We start from the raw sequence: 16,600 nt of genomic DNA, 5'->3' as shown, positions 1-16,600 counted from the left end.
TAAAGGGCAATTTTGTTACCAAAGATTGCAGAATGAGAGTTTGGTCACCTCCTGCTACCTGGATGACTTATTTACCCTCCTAATGCCTCTAATGACTTATCAGAGAATTTGCGCTACATAGAAGTTATATATAATGCACAAGTGTCAATGTGTTTTATGTATTCATTTCAGACAAAATATGAACTATGCTGCCCTTACATTTGCTGACTTTTGGCTTCTTTTATATTTAAAGTTTATTTCAAATAATTAATATACTAGACTATTACCTTTTTTTTCTGCCGTGAAATGCACACCTTTTAATTGAATCAGTTTTGCATTCCGTACTGCCAGTCAAAGCTACTGTGAAATATCTGTCACCCAAAAACTACTAAACCAAATGTTTGTCACTTAATCCTACTCATAATTTCCAGTTAACCAGTAAGGCAAAAAATAAATTACTTTATCAGCTCCACTCTCTTTACATCTGCCTTATTCCCAACTGTAACATAACCAGTTATAATTGAGTTGCAGTTTAATCAACTAAGTGGGCCACCCTGTGAGGAAAAACGGAGGGGAAAAAAAAAGAAAAAGGGAAAAAAAAAGATGAGAGAATCTAGGTCACTCTGTTCTGAAGACAGCAAAATAGATAATTGCTTCACTCCACAGCATCCATGCTGAACTTGAGGTATGTTTGAGATCTTATGTAACTAATACCATCCCTAGGTTAGCCAGATCATTCCCAATAATAGGCCATAAATACCTCTGTCATGCACATGGTGATAGAGCTGACTTTTCCTTTTCAGACTCCGTGAAAACAAGGAATATTCCAAGCAATGAGATTTTGAGGGGATTTTTGTGAGTTTTTAAGAAGAGGAAGAAACCTCCTTTGATTATTTTATTTGCATCTGCAAGAAATTAATAAAATTGCTGGTCTCCAGCTGCTGACAGATCTCTGTCAAGAAAGGCTGAAATTTCTAAATTACATTATGCTGTATCAAAGAATTGCCTGTGAGTGTTCAGGACCTTGTTTGGCAGAATAGAGTGCTGAGTTTCCCTGGTCACCCTGGAAAAGAGAGATCATCCCTGTTGTGCTAGATTACTTCTACTGGCTTTTAGTTAGAACTAGTTTTTTGAGCACATAAAAAAGACCTTAGTATAGAAGGATCTTGTACATTACAAACCAATATGTACACTAAAGTGATCCCTAAATAAAAAATAGACAAAAAACTACATACGAACCAACAGTTAGACAGAATGCCTATAACAGAGAAAAAATTAATGTGTGTTGTTAACTCAGGGAAGCCATTTCACAATAGTGAATAAAAACAGCATTGAAACTGACACAATCTACATTTAACCCAGGGAGAGGATTCACTATGTGAAGCAAAGCCAAAACTTTGCACTTTGACTTTACTTTCCTGTGTGGAAACAGAACACTTTTGTTTGTGTAGTGGTCAAGAGGATGCATTTTGCCCACCAGTTTTAAGCAATTGTTATTGCATCTGCCAGCATAGCAGGAGCACGTGCCACTGTTTTGGAGGAGAGGTGCTGAGTGCCAGGCAAAAGGAGTACTACCTGAAAAGGTCTACCAGATGACATTCAAAACACAAAACCAGAAGTCCCAATCAAGCATCTCGGCCATGAGGCAAGTCATTGTGTCCTCAACAGGGGCTCTCAGGCCACATGACCAAAAAAGGTGTTAAACACCTTGACATGGTGTTCAGAGAGATGTGAATTGCAGTGGGATCTCTGCTTTGCGCAGCGTTCATTGGAGATGTAATAAGATGCACAATCAGAAGAAAGGACAGCACATTCATCCTCTTTCAGGTGCCAGCATCTTGCCATAGCAGTGATCTGGTGTTCTACCACTCAACCTGTGTGCCCTTGCTGAAGGTTTTGTTTGGGTAGGCAGTCCTGAATTAGTCAGGCAGTTTTAAAGAGACTTGAAAAGTTATCAGCTGGGGATAGCTTTTATCAGGGGAAGGAGCCTCGCAAGGCTACAAGAGACATTTGAGCCCAAGAGATTCAGTCCTGTATATAAAACACGAGTCTTTCTCTGAGTGCTGGGCCTAGAAATCACTGCCTAGATAGGAATGACTTATGATCCAAGTCATACTGTAGTGTGGGCCTGAATCCAGAGTATTGAGATGGAAAACAGCAGGCGCATAAACTGTGGAGTGCATCTGAGTTTAACAATAAAGAAAATAGTAAATATTGGTTCTGAGGAAGATGGAGCATCTTCTTTTCAGACAATTGCTCAAAATCAGGAAGAGGTCCCAGAGAAACACCTACTGCTTAAATTACTTTTGTTTCAACTGAAGCTGAAAACCACAAAGTTACCAAATGCATTGAAAACAGCTGTTTCCATGTAAATTGCAGGTAAAAGTCACCATGGAGGGAATTTCAAGCTATGCTTGTTACACGAAACTCAAATTCCTTACCTGGGCCAAAACAGCACAGCTGAAAAGATATCTAGTATACCCATCTATTCTAGAAATTACCTGGTAAATACACCAAGTCCTTTGAAATAAAATCACTTTTAATCTGAATCCAAAAGTTGATTTTAAACCATCCATGAGCATGGACATAATATAGCTGGCAAACCTCTTCTGTCATACAAATACAAAGGAGCTAAAATGTTTTCAGAAAAGGGAAAATTTGCCACAGCTCTGTAACCAACTTGCCCAGAGGAACACAATGCTGGTTCCCATTAAGCTAGGTTTGCGTTCTGGACACCACCAGACGTTATCACATATTGGAAAAAAAATCAAAATTTAGTGTACAAACGAAACCACTTCTTAGGGAAATTCTGTTATTATGGACACTCTTACAAGTGAAGACTCAGAGACAAACTCTCTCTTGAGGTACTCAGGACCAATAATTAATTCCTGCTTCACTGGCCCTACCTCTCTGAGCATTATTAATATACAATTATTTCAAATGCACCCAAGACTCAGTTTCCATTTTTTCCTGCTTGCTGCAGCAGCAGCAGGATTCCCCAGAGAGAGCACCTCTCTCCTCTACCACAAGTCAAGCGACAATAATTACTGACTCAAGGATGCTCATGGTCAATTTATTCACATTATTCTTTTACCAATATTGTCCCTCACTTTTAAGTAGCTCTTCCTTCACTGCAGTGTTCACCTCTCTCATGTATTTAGAGAGAGTAGTGGTGTCCCTGCTTAACCTTTTTTCTCAGCATTTTAATCTATTTCCATGTAATTATAAATTTCTTTTCATGCACCTTTTAATCTTGTCATTTTGCAGCCTGGGTGACACGGAACAGAAACTGCTGATATTTAAAGGAAAATACACAGGAAAAAGTTGCAGTTGCCAGGAAAAGTGATTGAAGTATACAGAAATCAAACAAACAAACAAACAAACAAACAAAACCCCACAAATCAAAATTGAAATACTCATCTGTTTCTAATGAAGTCAGGATTTTAGTCTAGTTGAGTCTGCCTCTCTTGGGATAATGGTGTCCTGTAATGCTTTCTATGCAAGGAGATTGAGAAGGACCCCATTTAACATAGAGATGAAGTGACCTTCGCAGGGACACCCAGGGTTCTCCCACCAACAAGGCCAGCAAATGAAACAACCATCTTTCACTCAGTTCCTTCAACAAAAGGTTCAAACTTCTTTCCTGGTGGTCAAATCTGAATTTGCCAGCAAAAACAAAAAAATGAGATAGATCCAGGGATACAGAGACATGGCAACTCAATTACTTGTCAATGTAGGCATTGACACTCGTTTCTTTCCTATCCTTTTCCCTTTAATTATTGTCTGCCTTTCACTTCATTGCTCTAATTCTCTCAGGAGGCTGAAGTTATGAAAACAGCTCCACCATTCCCCACTTTTTTTATTTATTTATTTTGTTATTTTCCATAGAAGGTAATTCTCAGCCATTTGAATCCCAAATTTATGTTGATGTTGTTGTATGTTTGACATCTCTTCAAGGTCAGTAGCACTGCAAATAAGCCACGAGACAAATCGTGATGCAAAAATGTAAGTAGCTACTAAACAGATTCATTCTTGTAGGTAATGACAAATTCAAATTGCAAAAAGATGCACGAAGTCAGCAGTTTAAAATTTTTGTTTGTATTAATGTACTTCTGCAGTGACAGCATCCACCCAACTCAAAAGCATCTTGTTTGAAAATACAGGCGAGAGGGGGAAAAAAAGCAAACAATCCTCAAATTGCACAGGGTGGTCACCAGTTTGTCCATAGTAGAGAGACACAATTTGTTTGAAGTATTTTGTTTCTAACATGCACTTTGATTTGTACCAGTGATGGATCACAAGTCGCCTTTGCCATGCCTGTAACTGCAGCTGTTACCCTTTAGCAAACCACATGAGCATCTGCTCAGCAATCAGCTGAAAGTTTCAGCCTTCTCAGCAATGTTCTACATCCTGACACATGTGCTCCAGTCCCAAAAACTAACCTGAGAGAAACATAACTGACTATCCAAGCTCTCACAATCAGACTGTACGTGAGAAAGTATGATGGCAACCAGCAAAGCGGTCAAAGCAGTACGTTAGCAAATGTTTAAGGTTCTGTGTTGCCTTGATTTCAGGAATGAAAATACAAAGGAAGTGCAGAGGTGCAGGCTCACTTCAAAGAAGAGCATCCAAGGCTAAGGAAGAGCACTTTCTGCTCCGCTACTGAAAGAGGAGAGACAGAAAAATTGGAAGAGCCTCAGAAGTTGCTGCAGGTCTTTACAGTTATTTGAAGTGGGCATAGGAACTCTGCAGCTTTGAGGGACTAACATCATAGCTACCACTTCATTCAACATATCCACTCTCCAATGGCCTGAAAAACTATGAATTCTCACCCTGGAGAATTTGTACCTGTCTCTGAGTCTCTGAATCAGTGTCTATTCCCTCTCTTGTTTGAACACTATCAGATAAAGTTCAGAGAAGGGACCTTGGCCATCAAATAGAGGACCATACAAGCCTTTTGCATGCAGCCCTCTGACATGAGACAAGCCAATAGCAACACCCGAGAGATCTGTCCCTTTCTTTCTGCCAGCCTGCCCTGTTTATTGTCATTCCTCTTCCAGGCCTCCTCAACAATTTGGCAGACTTCAAACACTGCTGGAAGACTTCTCATTTGCATGTAGTAGCCACATGAAATTTCCTGTGATGCCATCTTGTTGCTAGGGTGGATTTTTGTGCTGTTTCCTTTGAGGGGAGCCCCAGGACGAAAGAGACATTCCCCCTTCTGTAAAGGCAGGATACCTGTCTTCTCTTAGTGGAAAGTGTTTGCAGAGGTTACTTAGAGCTTCTGGAGCTCTACACTTACTGCAGTGCTGACAAATAGAGACCATATAGCCTTGACTTAACTCAGCAAGACTTCTAAACCCAGGTAGCCTTCACAGATTTGATTTCATAGCTTTATGAATTCAAACCTTACCCTTCTAGGCAGAGAAGAAAGCCTTCCCACCTACATCAGCCATTATATACATCAGTCGTCTCCAACGTCTGTGCTTTTGGCAGCATATGAGCAAGTGAGGTCTCCGTGCTAACAGCTGAACTGCATCCTGAACTCCCCTCTCCTTACCAGCCAACACAAAGGCAAGCCAGCAGCTTATATTTAGAGTATTCCATTTCACCAGGAAGATCTCAATAACTGTAATACATCATCCATTAGGCTCCTGCCCAGCTCCAAATCCACTGCTGCAGATAGCATTTCCTATGCAACACAAGCTAAAATTTCAGTACCGACAAATCCTATTTGTGCCAAAACCATGCAGCTGGCAAGAACCCACTAGTTTACTTCAATTATGAAAGATTAAAAAAAAAAAAAAGTCAGAAAGATTCAGGTATGCAGCAACAGATATTAAAATGAAAAGTGGACAGAAAACCCAAGGAAAATAATCTTTTTTTCCTGCCGTGAATCAATCCTAGACTACTTAATACATGTGAAATATTGTTATTTCTCACTCTCTGGGAGAGAAAACTTCCTGCTTATCCATGTCACTCCACTCCAAGCAGGCCTTTGGCAAGCAGATGGCTGCAGCACAAATCTTAGTTCAGCTCTTTGTGGCCTACCTCTAAAATCAGCTGAAGGTTGCACATTTCCTCCAAGGATACTTCAGTGAGCACACTGCTCGCAGTGCCTGCTTGCAAGTAAGATATAAACATAAGTAAGATCCCAGCAGACACAAGGGAGAGCTTTTGTGATTTAACAGCAACAAGACAAAAGAGTCAAGCAAACTAAAAAGGAAGTTTTCTCCAGAAAGGCACAGGGAAAACAGACTTGGTCAGTTTTTCATCTCCTGGTTTGCATCATGGATGCAATAAATCAGCTGTAGTTGTTTCACTGGTATCATCTCAACAGCAACCATTTGCTTCCTTGGAAGACATCTTGCAACTTAATTTCTTGAAGACAATCTCTTTGCCACCAGTATACATTAGGGGGAAAAAAACCCCACTTTTAATACCACTCATCATGAAAAATGTATGCAACAGACATGCCACCTACCTCTGTCTCCTGCCACTGGATCCCAGGAAGAAGGGACCAACACCTCCATATCCACTTCCCCTCTTCAAAAAGCTGTAGAGAGCAACAAGTTGACCCCTCTGCCTCCTTTTCTCCAAAACAGAAGAAACAGGTCCTTAGCCACTCCTTAGAAGACATTCCTACCAGCTCTTTCACCAGCTCTTTTGCCCTCCTGAATGCATTCAACACCCTTAAAAACATTTTGAATTTGTGGGGCCCAGAATTATACACAACATAGGTGGAAGCTATCTGAGAATAAAAGTAAGTGGCACCCCAACACCTATCACATGCTACAGTGGGCTTGAGATCTCATGTCTCTTGCCAGATTCTCCAGTCTTTGTGATTTGGATGCACCTGACTGCAAAATGAAAGACCTCATGTATTAAATGTTTCAAGGATCACCCAGAAGTCAATACCAGCCCTATCTGTTGGCAGTACAACTTGCAGTTCTGCATTACAGTTTCTGTCCTGCTCCAGCTCTTCATACATTAACATAAGCAGTGGAGCACAGCCTAGTTGATGAATGAGATACCAGTGCAGCACAGAGGCTCAGCAGAGAACTGGAAATGTGAGAAAGAGGACAGGGAGTTGGAGAAGGAGAAAACAGAAACTCCCGTGTGTATTTCACAGCGTACTCCACCCTGAACAGGTCTGCATTGCCTTTGACTTAATCTTGCTAACTTCTGCAGGAAAAATCAAGGACTTAATCTTCACTTCAAAGTTACTAAATTGGGGCAAATGAAGTAGTTCAACATATGGAAGGTCACTGCTAAGAAATTAAACACTAGTGTGGTTTTCATTCAAGCTTATCTGGCATTCACACACCCTCACAGCTTCCCAAATGTAAGCTTAGTACAGGAGCTGCTCTTTCAGAGCTTAAGTCACACAGTGACTTAAATCCCATTATCTTCGTGAGAGTTTGGATCTCTGTCTTCCTTCAAGAACAAGGGGACTCCCTCTGGACTGTGTTTTGTGATATACCCAGCTGAATCAAAGTTGCTAGTAAGGGACATGAAGTAAGAAGTGCCCTCCTGCTGGCATGTTCCAGATGGCAATCAGGTTGCATTTCTTGTCTCTGTGGTATTTTAAGAATCCTTCTGAACCAAAACGAGTATCCACTGACTCTTGACAGAAGACGGGAAGCAGCAGTCCTCACTCTAAACTGTTGCTAATAAATCAGTAAATCATAGTGAATATCTATCCAGAAACTCAGATGTACTCTTCCTCCTAGTGGGGTTGCACTTCACTATGAATTCAAGGGGTGGTGGATGCATGAAGTAGTAATTTAGACAGTAGCATTCATGTGCAATGTTACATGTGAAAGGATTTGCATAATTTATCCACAGACTGACATTAAAAGAAGTCAATATTTAAGGTAGACATCCCAATCTTTTACCACCCAGTTTTCTCCATTTCTCCTATTCATGGCAATAAAAGTGACATATTAAAAGGGCTTTGTGTAGCATATTTAGAGTTACTGTGTGTTCTGTATACCACAATTTCACAATATTCTCTCTGTAGAATGTTGCTTTCTGCAGTAGGAAATCTCTCTCTTCAAACACATCATGATGCAACATTCCAGTAAATTCTCCTCACTTTGACAGGTTTCCTCATTTCTTTTTCATAAGAAAATGTCTCAGACCTTGGCCCTCAATCACCCAATTATAGAATGACACCCAGAAGAGCTTCATTAAATTCATTGTCTTCTATTTCAAACCAGTTTCCCTATTTGTCCAAGCAAGCAGTGACAAAGGAAGTGATACAGTATAGTATAACATGGGAGTCAGACGCTCATGCACAATTTGCTTTCATACAAACTTAGGAAGAAATAAGCAAGGCACAGTGAAGAAAGCAATACAGCTAAACTCCTTCAAAACCCATTCCAGATCCTCCAGTTCCTGCTACCTCCTGGGGAATCACACACTGGTCATGATAACAGTAGCCTAGCTCTGACCTGGCTTGGAAAAGAGCACTTCTAATGTACAACATAGTCATGAAATTACTCTGATTGTCTTTATTTAAAGAACTGTCACAGGAACAGCAAAGTGACCAATCACTCTGGATATATACACCTCTGCCTACATCTGTGATGTAGCAGGGTCAGAGGTACAAAATAATCCCTTGCTGTTACTACTGTGCAAGAAGAAACAGCAATTTCAAGCCTGTAGGTGCTTGCTACATCATCCTTGTTTTACACAGCTAATAAGTATCATGATTCTCCATGCCTTCTGTCACTGTAAGACAATAAATAGTGTTACTTCCATATAGGGTGCTGAAAGGTCTGAGAAGCACAAAAAAAAAAAAAAAAAGCTTCAACCAAATAACCTACTGTCTCGTTTTTCTGTTTTTCCTGGACCACAGTACCCATTGCTAATGAAAGGGTCAAGGATTTTGAAGAGGCCAAGGATTTAAAAAGACACATTTCAAGCTGGTGAACCTCCAGGCAGAAATTCATCTGCCAACACAGCAACAAAATCCCAGGGCTGGCAGGACAGCAGAGGATGACCTTCCACTGCACAGAAACAGCAGACTTCTGCATACCCTCTTTAACAACAAGCCAGGGAAAGGACACATTCTACTTCAGCAATACAATAACCTATCAAACTGATTTCACAAAACCTAAATACCCTTGTCAGACCTTCAAACAAAGCAACTTGAAATCACATAATTGCCTTTCCTCAGTTGCTAACTTGCTAACTTAGCTCACCTACCTTCAAAACACCTCGTTGCCTTCTTCCCCTATAGGCAAAACTCCAATGAAAAGCAAATCTGATCATTCTGTGCCATTAGAGACAAGGCTGATATTTTCAAAGTTTGTTTCAAAAGCAACGGCAAAACTCCCACAGAAGTACTCTGCTGAGGTTGGTGTTACTGCTAATTAGCAGAGAGTGAGACCTTTTCTTTCTCAGTAAGGTGAGTGAGGAGTAGGAAGATGATGTTTTTCTATCAGTACCTTATTTAGCCACTGTCCATGACAAAACCTGGTTCCAAACATGCTTCACATACTTCCTTTCTGGTAGGGAAAGGTCAAAATCAATCACCTGCAAACAGTTTTCAAATCCAGGCTCTTAGCTATCATAAGCTCTGGCCTAAGCTCCATTTTGCAGCTGTATGCTGGGAAGAGAAAATGACATACCCATTATGAAAATGACATACCCATTATGCTCTGTCAAGGACACCCAACTGGCCCTCAGCCTTTGTGAATTTTCACTATCTGAGATAGTTGAAGGGTTAAGCTACCTTAGCTGGAGGTGCTCTGCAAGCAGAATCTATAGCAGGTCTGATTCTGTGTAAATTAGAGGGGACCTCAATGACGAAATTGCAGTCTTTTTTTCTTTTTTGCCAGGAGTGTCATAAGAGATTATGAGAATGGAATAAGAACTTTTGCACCATTCAAAAAATCCTATCAAACAGAAAAATTAATTCAGAGGTGTTGTGGAAAAAGCCATATTAAGCTGATGCCTAAAGAGGCTTCCTGGAACAGAGGCTAGACAGTGTTAAAGGAATAAAGCAGATATTTATTAAAAGGTCTTCAAATTATACACCTTGGGCAGTGCAAAAGCCCAGCCGTGGCCCAAAATGGATGACCAGTCACGAGTTTTCACACTTTTATAAGTTTTGGTCCATTTACATATTGGGGTTAATTGTCCAATTACAGTTTCAGGTTATGAAGCCCCATCCTCCCTGTTTGTTCTCCTCAATCCACTGCTGTTTATACTTTTTGGCCCTGAAGCTGCAATGATGTTCATGATTTCCAGGCTGGAAAAGGGTTATTTTGTCCAACTAAACTGTGAAGAGGACTTGCTAACACTTTATATGAAGTTCAGAGTTATATGCTAATGCAGTACAGAATCTCAAAAATATGAAAGCTAAAAATTAAGGCATCAAAACTAAAATCAAAAAGCCATGAAATCCACCCTACCCAAAGCAAGCCCATCAGTCACTAGAGGTTTGATGCTTTTCTCAGTTTGACCATCCTTGTGGACACAATTCACAGATTACTCTGGGTTGGAAGGAACCCAAAAGGACCATTGAGTCCAACTCTTAAGTAAATCTTCCTTGGATATCAGAACTGGCAGACAGAAAGTGTTCTGGTCCCAAAACTAAGGAAGCAAACTATAACCTTGGTTTGCTGTGCCAGTCTGGCCGGTTTGTATGATTTGCATCAGCTTGGGCTTTAACTCCAGGGAGAAACCAGTGTTCAAAACCACCTTTATTTTCCACATTGTATTTGCACAGGGAAGTCTTGTTTTATCTTGTTGAAACTATTTGTAATTTAAAAATAGGACTCTGCTTAATGAGTTAGCATTTCCTGGATTTTACCACTCTGCAGAGACTTCTGCTTTATTGAGTGAGTAAGTTCCAGACACATTAAGTCATCTGGCAGAAGAGCTGGTGCCCTGGACAGCATCTTGACAGACATCAGGACCTCAGACTTCACAAAAAGATGCTTTTTGAATTTACTTTCTCAAAAAGTCCTATTATCCTACAAATCCTGACCTTGGCATGCAACACCATGTTAGAATGAAGGTTTGCCCAGGGTGGATGTTGTTAAGTACAGGCAGACACTGCTTCCAACTCATGTTAAGTCACCAAGCTGCAGGAAAAAAGCAGGCATCATAGATGTTATTCCTTTGCTGCAGCCCTGCTCCCCCCGCCTTCAACTGCAGTCTCTAAGCAGTTATTTCCTTCACTGGATTCACGGATCTCCAGCTGTAGTGGCTGTATCACCAGTTTGCAGGTACATTAGTCCATTTCTATGAAAGCAACCTTGCACTACAGCAAACAATGCAAAGCCTGCACATCTTAACACTAATTCTCCTTCTAAACAGGCACTGAAGAGTGCAATGAAACATTGCACTGCTACCACACAAACCATTACTTTCTCACGTAGATGCTTTCATACCTTGCTATTTCATGCAACCAAATTAGTCCCTTTCTTCTCCAGTTTGATCTCACTATTCAAAATACCCTAACTAAAACTTGGGTTGCTTTCTCCATTCATAACTGTGGTAGTTTTGTTCCTCTGGTGAAAAACACACACCACTTTCAGAGATGAAAACGTTGTTTCCTTGCCATGGGATAGAGTCCTGCAGTAAATGTTGGAGTTGTATATGACATCAATATCACCACACATTAAACATTTATACAGCCCCATGATTCTATAGTTTCTTCAAAGAAAAAATGAGATAGAGTACAAGAGAGATAGAGTACAAGAGAGAACGATCAACTTCCTCTGAGGCCAGTATTTCAGTTCCCAACAGCATCCAACATCACCTCAGGGATGCATAGACCATTGCTTAGACAAATGGGCAGGTCAAGCAGCCTACAAAATAACTGTGCCAGAAGTTATTCCCAAATATTTGTTCAATGTTTTCAATTTCTCCTACACATATCCCTACTTTTTCTATTTCACACCATTAGGTTGAAGGAATTCCTCACACACATAAGCTAATATAAGATAGAAGATTGGACTCAAATCCAGGTAAAGTGTGTAGGAATACTTTATTATCATTTCCATCCTTATTGTGGCAGTGTTCTTACTAAAAATAACTCTCAAAATAGCAGGGACAAGAATTTATGCACTGGTCATTTTTTGCTCAGGATTTGGCCAATCTCTGGGGCAAAGACAAAAGAGGGCTTACACACATAGACAAAATGCCACTCTTCCTAAACCAGTTGTTGTCCTCTATCATACCTGTCTTAGTGGCATGGCATAAAGCAGATCAAGACCCGCACACTGCACAGCAGGATATACATCCAGTTGGTAGGGTGTCTATTAGGTATAATCCAGGGCCAGCACACCTTGTGTGTGGAGGTCTGTTCCCTGACACAGGGGTTTGGTCTCTGCTTGTTGCTGCCCTCTCCTGCTCAGACTCTTCAAACACTCCACTCTGGAGTAATCATGAATCAGTGACAGGCATGCTCTTCCAAGTCCTCAATAAGCTGTTAGAGGTGCAGACCCTACCATGGTAGATCGTCCCCTCTCTTTCTGGGTGCAAAGGGGAGAAGGGATTCAAGGCCCCTTGTTTGACAATCACACTTACCTCCTAGAGCTTGTTTCATAACAAAATCCATGATTTGTTCTTTGGGGTCCTGCCCACCTTCACACCTCACATGCACAGAGACCGGGAATCCTTGGAAGGCAGCCTGCAAAGAGGCACAATCAAAAGAGGGATAGTGTCTCTAAGAGAAGAAAAGGCTAATGCTTGGTCTTTCTCAGCTCTCTCCCCACAGCCTTGCTCCCCTTTTCTGAGTGCAGACAAGTTTCCAGCCCTCCATCCCCTCAGACCCTGCTTTTCACGACAAGGCACCCGAGGAGCAGAGCTGCATGCAGGCGAGCGGTCAGCGGCTGGGAGGAGTCGGGGGTCCACGGTGGCTCTCCCACACCGGGTAAGTGCCCCGGAGCAAGTGCGGAGGAGCAATGCGGTGCCCTTTCTCGGCTTGTCTTCTGCAGACGGGTAGGAAGGGGTTAAACCTTTGAACTTTCTCGTTTCCCCGCCTGCTTCTCGCCCTCTCCGTTTTCAGAGGGTTTGCTCCGAGGTGACAGCTCCGCCCGGGACCGCCGAGGGGGCATTTGAAGGTGAAGCGCTCTGCGAGCGCACGGGAGAACAAGCGAGGGATGCTGGGCGATCAGGATGCGGATGCGGTCCGGGTGGCGGGATGGAAAGTCCCCCACTAGAACCCCTCGGGAAGCCCCCAGCGCAATACCAGCGAGGGCTGCACCTCCTCAGGGTAAGCCGGGACGGCTCAAGGTTGAGACCGGCCGGCCCCAGGTGCAGCACAGCTCCGGCTACTGCATCCCACCCTCCGCCCCGCTTCGGCACCGGGTCACAGCCGGGCCAGCACCTGGAGGGACAGAGCTGTCCCCGTCCCTGTGTGCCCGCAGCCCGCCTCTCCTCGCTGCCCTTCCCGGCTCGGCCCGGCCCGCCCGCCCCGGTGCCGGTACCTCGCTGGGCGGCGGGCGCTGTGCGAGCCGGGCCGGGCCGGGCAGGTGCCCGAGGCAGGTGCTGGCTCCTCTCCTCTCTCGAGTGCCCGAGGGTTGCCGGGGAAGTTGCGGGTGCGGAGTGGGGGAGAAGGAACGAGTCCAGAGCTTCTCCCTACTTTTCCCCCGCGCCCCTCTTTTTATCACAGCATTTCCGGACCATCCCACCGACACGGTCCCTCCTTCCTCCTCCCCTCGTTGCGGGAGCTGGACTCTCTCCCTCCCCCTGCCTCCGGCTCCCCCGCCCCTTCCCTGCGCCGCCCTCGCCCCTCGGTTCTCGCCGAGCAGGCCGGCAGCTCTCCCCGAGCCCCCCGAGGGGTGCGAGTCCCTGCATGCGTGTCCCCCAGCCCAGCCCCAGCTGTCTCCGGCAGCCAGGTGTCCTTGTGCTCTGCCGTGGGGGCAAGGAGAGGCGGCTCTCAGCCCGCCGTTGCATTTTGCAATCGCTTCCTTGCCTCTCCTCGGGAGTCAATGTGTGTGCCAGGGGAAATCTCTGCAACCACGGCTTCCTGCAAAACGGGGAGGGTGTGGGAGAGCGTTCTGCATCCTCTGCTCTGAGTCCTTCCCGGAGATCCCCTCTCATTCCCTAGGTCCTGGAATGAGTTGGAGAGGCAAGGAAGAAGATAAGGAGGGAGCAGAGTCTTCTCCTCCCTCTTGCTTCGCCTCGGATTAACTGCGGCCGGAGAAGAATCGCCGGCTGCTCGTCTCTGCGCTCTCGCTGTCCAGGTGGGGGGCGGGGGGTGGGGGGCGGGATGGGGGAAAAGGAAAAAGTCGTCTCCCTGCGATTGCCGCTGAAGGACGCGAGCGCAGCGATCCGCTGTCCAGCCCGGACTCGGGACGGCATCTGAAGGTGAGAAGGAAGGAGATGTGTACGGTGCGAGCGCCACGCGGCAAAGCAGAGCGATATCCACTCCAGAGCACCGGCGCCCACCTTTAGGATGCCGACAGCCGGCTTAGGGCTGGGTGGGGAGGAGACGAGTTCTGCTGATCCGCCCTTTTGTCGCCAACGGGAGAGGTGGGACAGCAACCCCCAAAGTAACCTATATGGGTCTCAGAGGAAGGAGGGGGCTAGAGCGGAATGCTGCCGGCAACAGTGGGAGCCCGGGGATGGGGAGCTGCGGCGCTTCCCGGGGAGATGCTGGCACGGCCTGTGGGCGACGTCGTCTGAAGGTCAGGAAGGACGCCCGGGCCGCACCTGGCACCGGCGGTAAGGCAGGCAGATCCAGCAGGCATGACCGGCAAGTTCCTCCCGGGGCAGCGATGCCGACCATGGGGGCTCCGCAGTCTGCAAAGACGCCAGCTGCAGATGCGGGAGTGCGTGTTTCTGCAGTCGGGGCAGTGTCTGCCATCCGGGTCTGCTTCGGCACTCCATGCCTGTCAGTGTTTCAAAGGCATTTGGATAGTGCCCTTTATGACATGTTTTAATTTCCTATCATCCTGAAATGATCCGACTTTTTAGATCCCTCTTCCTCTCAGTTCTATTCTACAGGCTCCTAGAAAACCACTTTTGCAGTCGACACTAATGTTAGTCTAAGAAACTCACCTGGGTAAGCATGTGCTGATTTTTGCTAACAAGTTTCAGAAAGGAAAAAAAAATTCCATGATGGGGTGGAAAACCCTCTTGTTTTAAACCTTAACTCACCCCCAGAAATTACCATTCATAAGATATTTTTTATGCTTTTTTATACATAACTTAGGAGTGTGTTAGCTGTGCTCAAGCAATGAACCTAGGAGCCTGCTAGAGCTGTGTGCCCAGGCCTCTGTGCTATCAACACAGTATTTCTAGATCTATGTTGAGACTCCCCAAGTGCCTATATGACTTGGAGCAAGGTTTACAGTTTGGGTTTGACATATCACACCTCACATTCCATTTTCATCATATAATTACTCTTATAGAGATGTGCCCACCCCACACTACTAAACCTCCATTGCACACCTTGCTCTTATATCCTGGATTCTGGAAAGGAGCAATTCAAATACCCTCAAATGGATCAGAAAAGTGTGAGCTAATAGTTAGAACACCCAATTACCTAAAATCAGCTTTCTTCCTCCTATTCGGGGAATCCTGGACCATGCTACATGAAAGGAACTTCTCTAGCAGCCAAGAGTCAGCATAGACAACTGGGGTTGCTGAGAAATGTCATTGCTCCTGTTCATAGGCTCCTTACAAGCTTTGCAACAGTGAATGTCCTCCCTTCTGTGCAGAGAAGAGTGATGTCATCCACAGGGACTTCAGAAGCCAGACAAAACAATAGGGACATCCAGAAGTCCTTCAGAGATCCCTGAGCTTGTTGTTGACCTGTTTAGAACTGCTGGTGTCTTTCCAGAGCCAGCTGACTCTCCAAGGGTCAGGTACCCATGGTTCTGTTTCCAAACTGTACTCACTTTTTCCAGATTACACAGCTGACACAGAAAACCACGACACACAAGACGGTAAAACATATCTCTTAGCATCAGCTGCCTCACAGTTCCCTCATCTTCGGGAGAACAAGGCACATCATCATCAAATCACAAACTCCACTGAGATACTCCTAGTCCCAGCTTCAGCATCTCTAGCTTGCCTCAAGCACCAGTTTCCAAATAACTCCCACAGTATGTACCTTCCAGATAAAAATTCAATTGCTTGTGAGCCTGATTTGAGTACCTCCTGTCCAGGTGATACCCTGACTACTCAGTCAGGACAGTTCCTACCAGTACACTCCTCACCACATGAGGATCAGGCGCAGAGGCAGGAAAGGACACAGTTGAAAGAGATGATGTAGTCTATAGATCTGTGTCTATTCATAGTCTCAGAAAGACTTCTGAAAAAGTATTTTACCTTGGAGGCAGAACCTTTACTTGATTTGCTGAGAAACCCAGCTGGAAAGATGGACTCAGGGGGATCTGTTAGGTGATTTACCTGCTATACGTGATGTCTGTGACAAGAGAAATAACAGCTCCTGCAGCCATGGTAATGATAAAAGCAATGCCACATGCAGCTTCTTTCTGATGGCATATAACAATATACTAGTTTAATAATAATTTATGAGTATGAATCTGGCAGTAATGCAATTTTATAGCATTTACTGGACAGTAATAAATCTCAGAAACAGCAGTGTTTTCTCACCAGAGTGGGGGATAGAGACTGGAAATCTGTA

At 44.2% G+C, this 16,600-nt stretch overlaps 1 protein-coding gene across 1 annotated transcript in view; it reads right to left on the bottom strand.

Annotated features, from left to right (window-relative positions):
- Nucleotides 1-13,707, bottom strand: part of CPLX1 (complexin 1) — a 107,999-nt gene extending 94,292 nt beyond the window's left edge. The window contains exons 1-2 of the mRNA XM_033084974.1: nt 13,431-13,707; nt 12,529-12,631 (exon numbers count right to left, since the gene is read on the bottom strand). Coding sequence (XP_032940865.1) covers nt 12,529-12,559 — 31 coding nt within the window. The 5' untranslated portion in view covers nt 12,560-12,631; nt 13,431-13,707. The remainder of the gene's footprint in view (nt 1-12,528; nt 12,632-13,430) is intronic.
- Nucleotides 13,708-16,600: the final 2,893 nt, after the last annotated feature.

This window comes from Catharus ustulatus, chromosome Z (assembly GCF_009819885.2).
Source record: "Catharus ustulatus isolate bCatUst1 chromosome Z, bCatUst1.pri.v2, whole genome shotgun sequence".
Taxonomy (NCBI): domain Eukaryota; kingdom Metazoa; phylum Chordata; class Aves; order Passeriformes; family Turdidae; genus Catharus; species Catharus ustulatus.
Note: the sequence above shows the minus strand (reverse complement) of the source record. Positions and strands in the feature narration are given on the sequence as shown.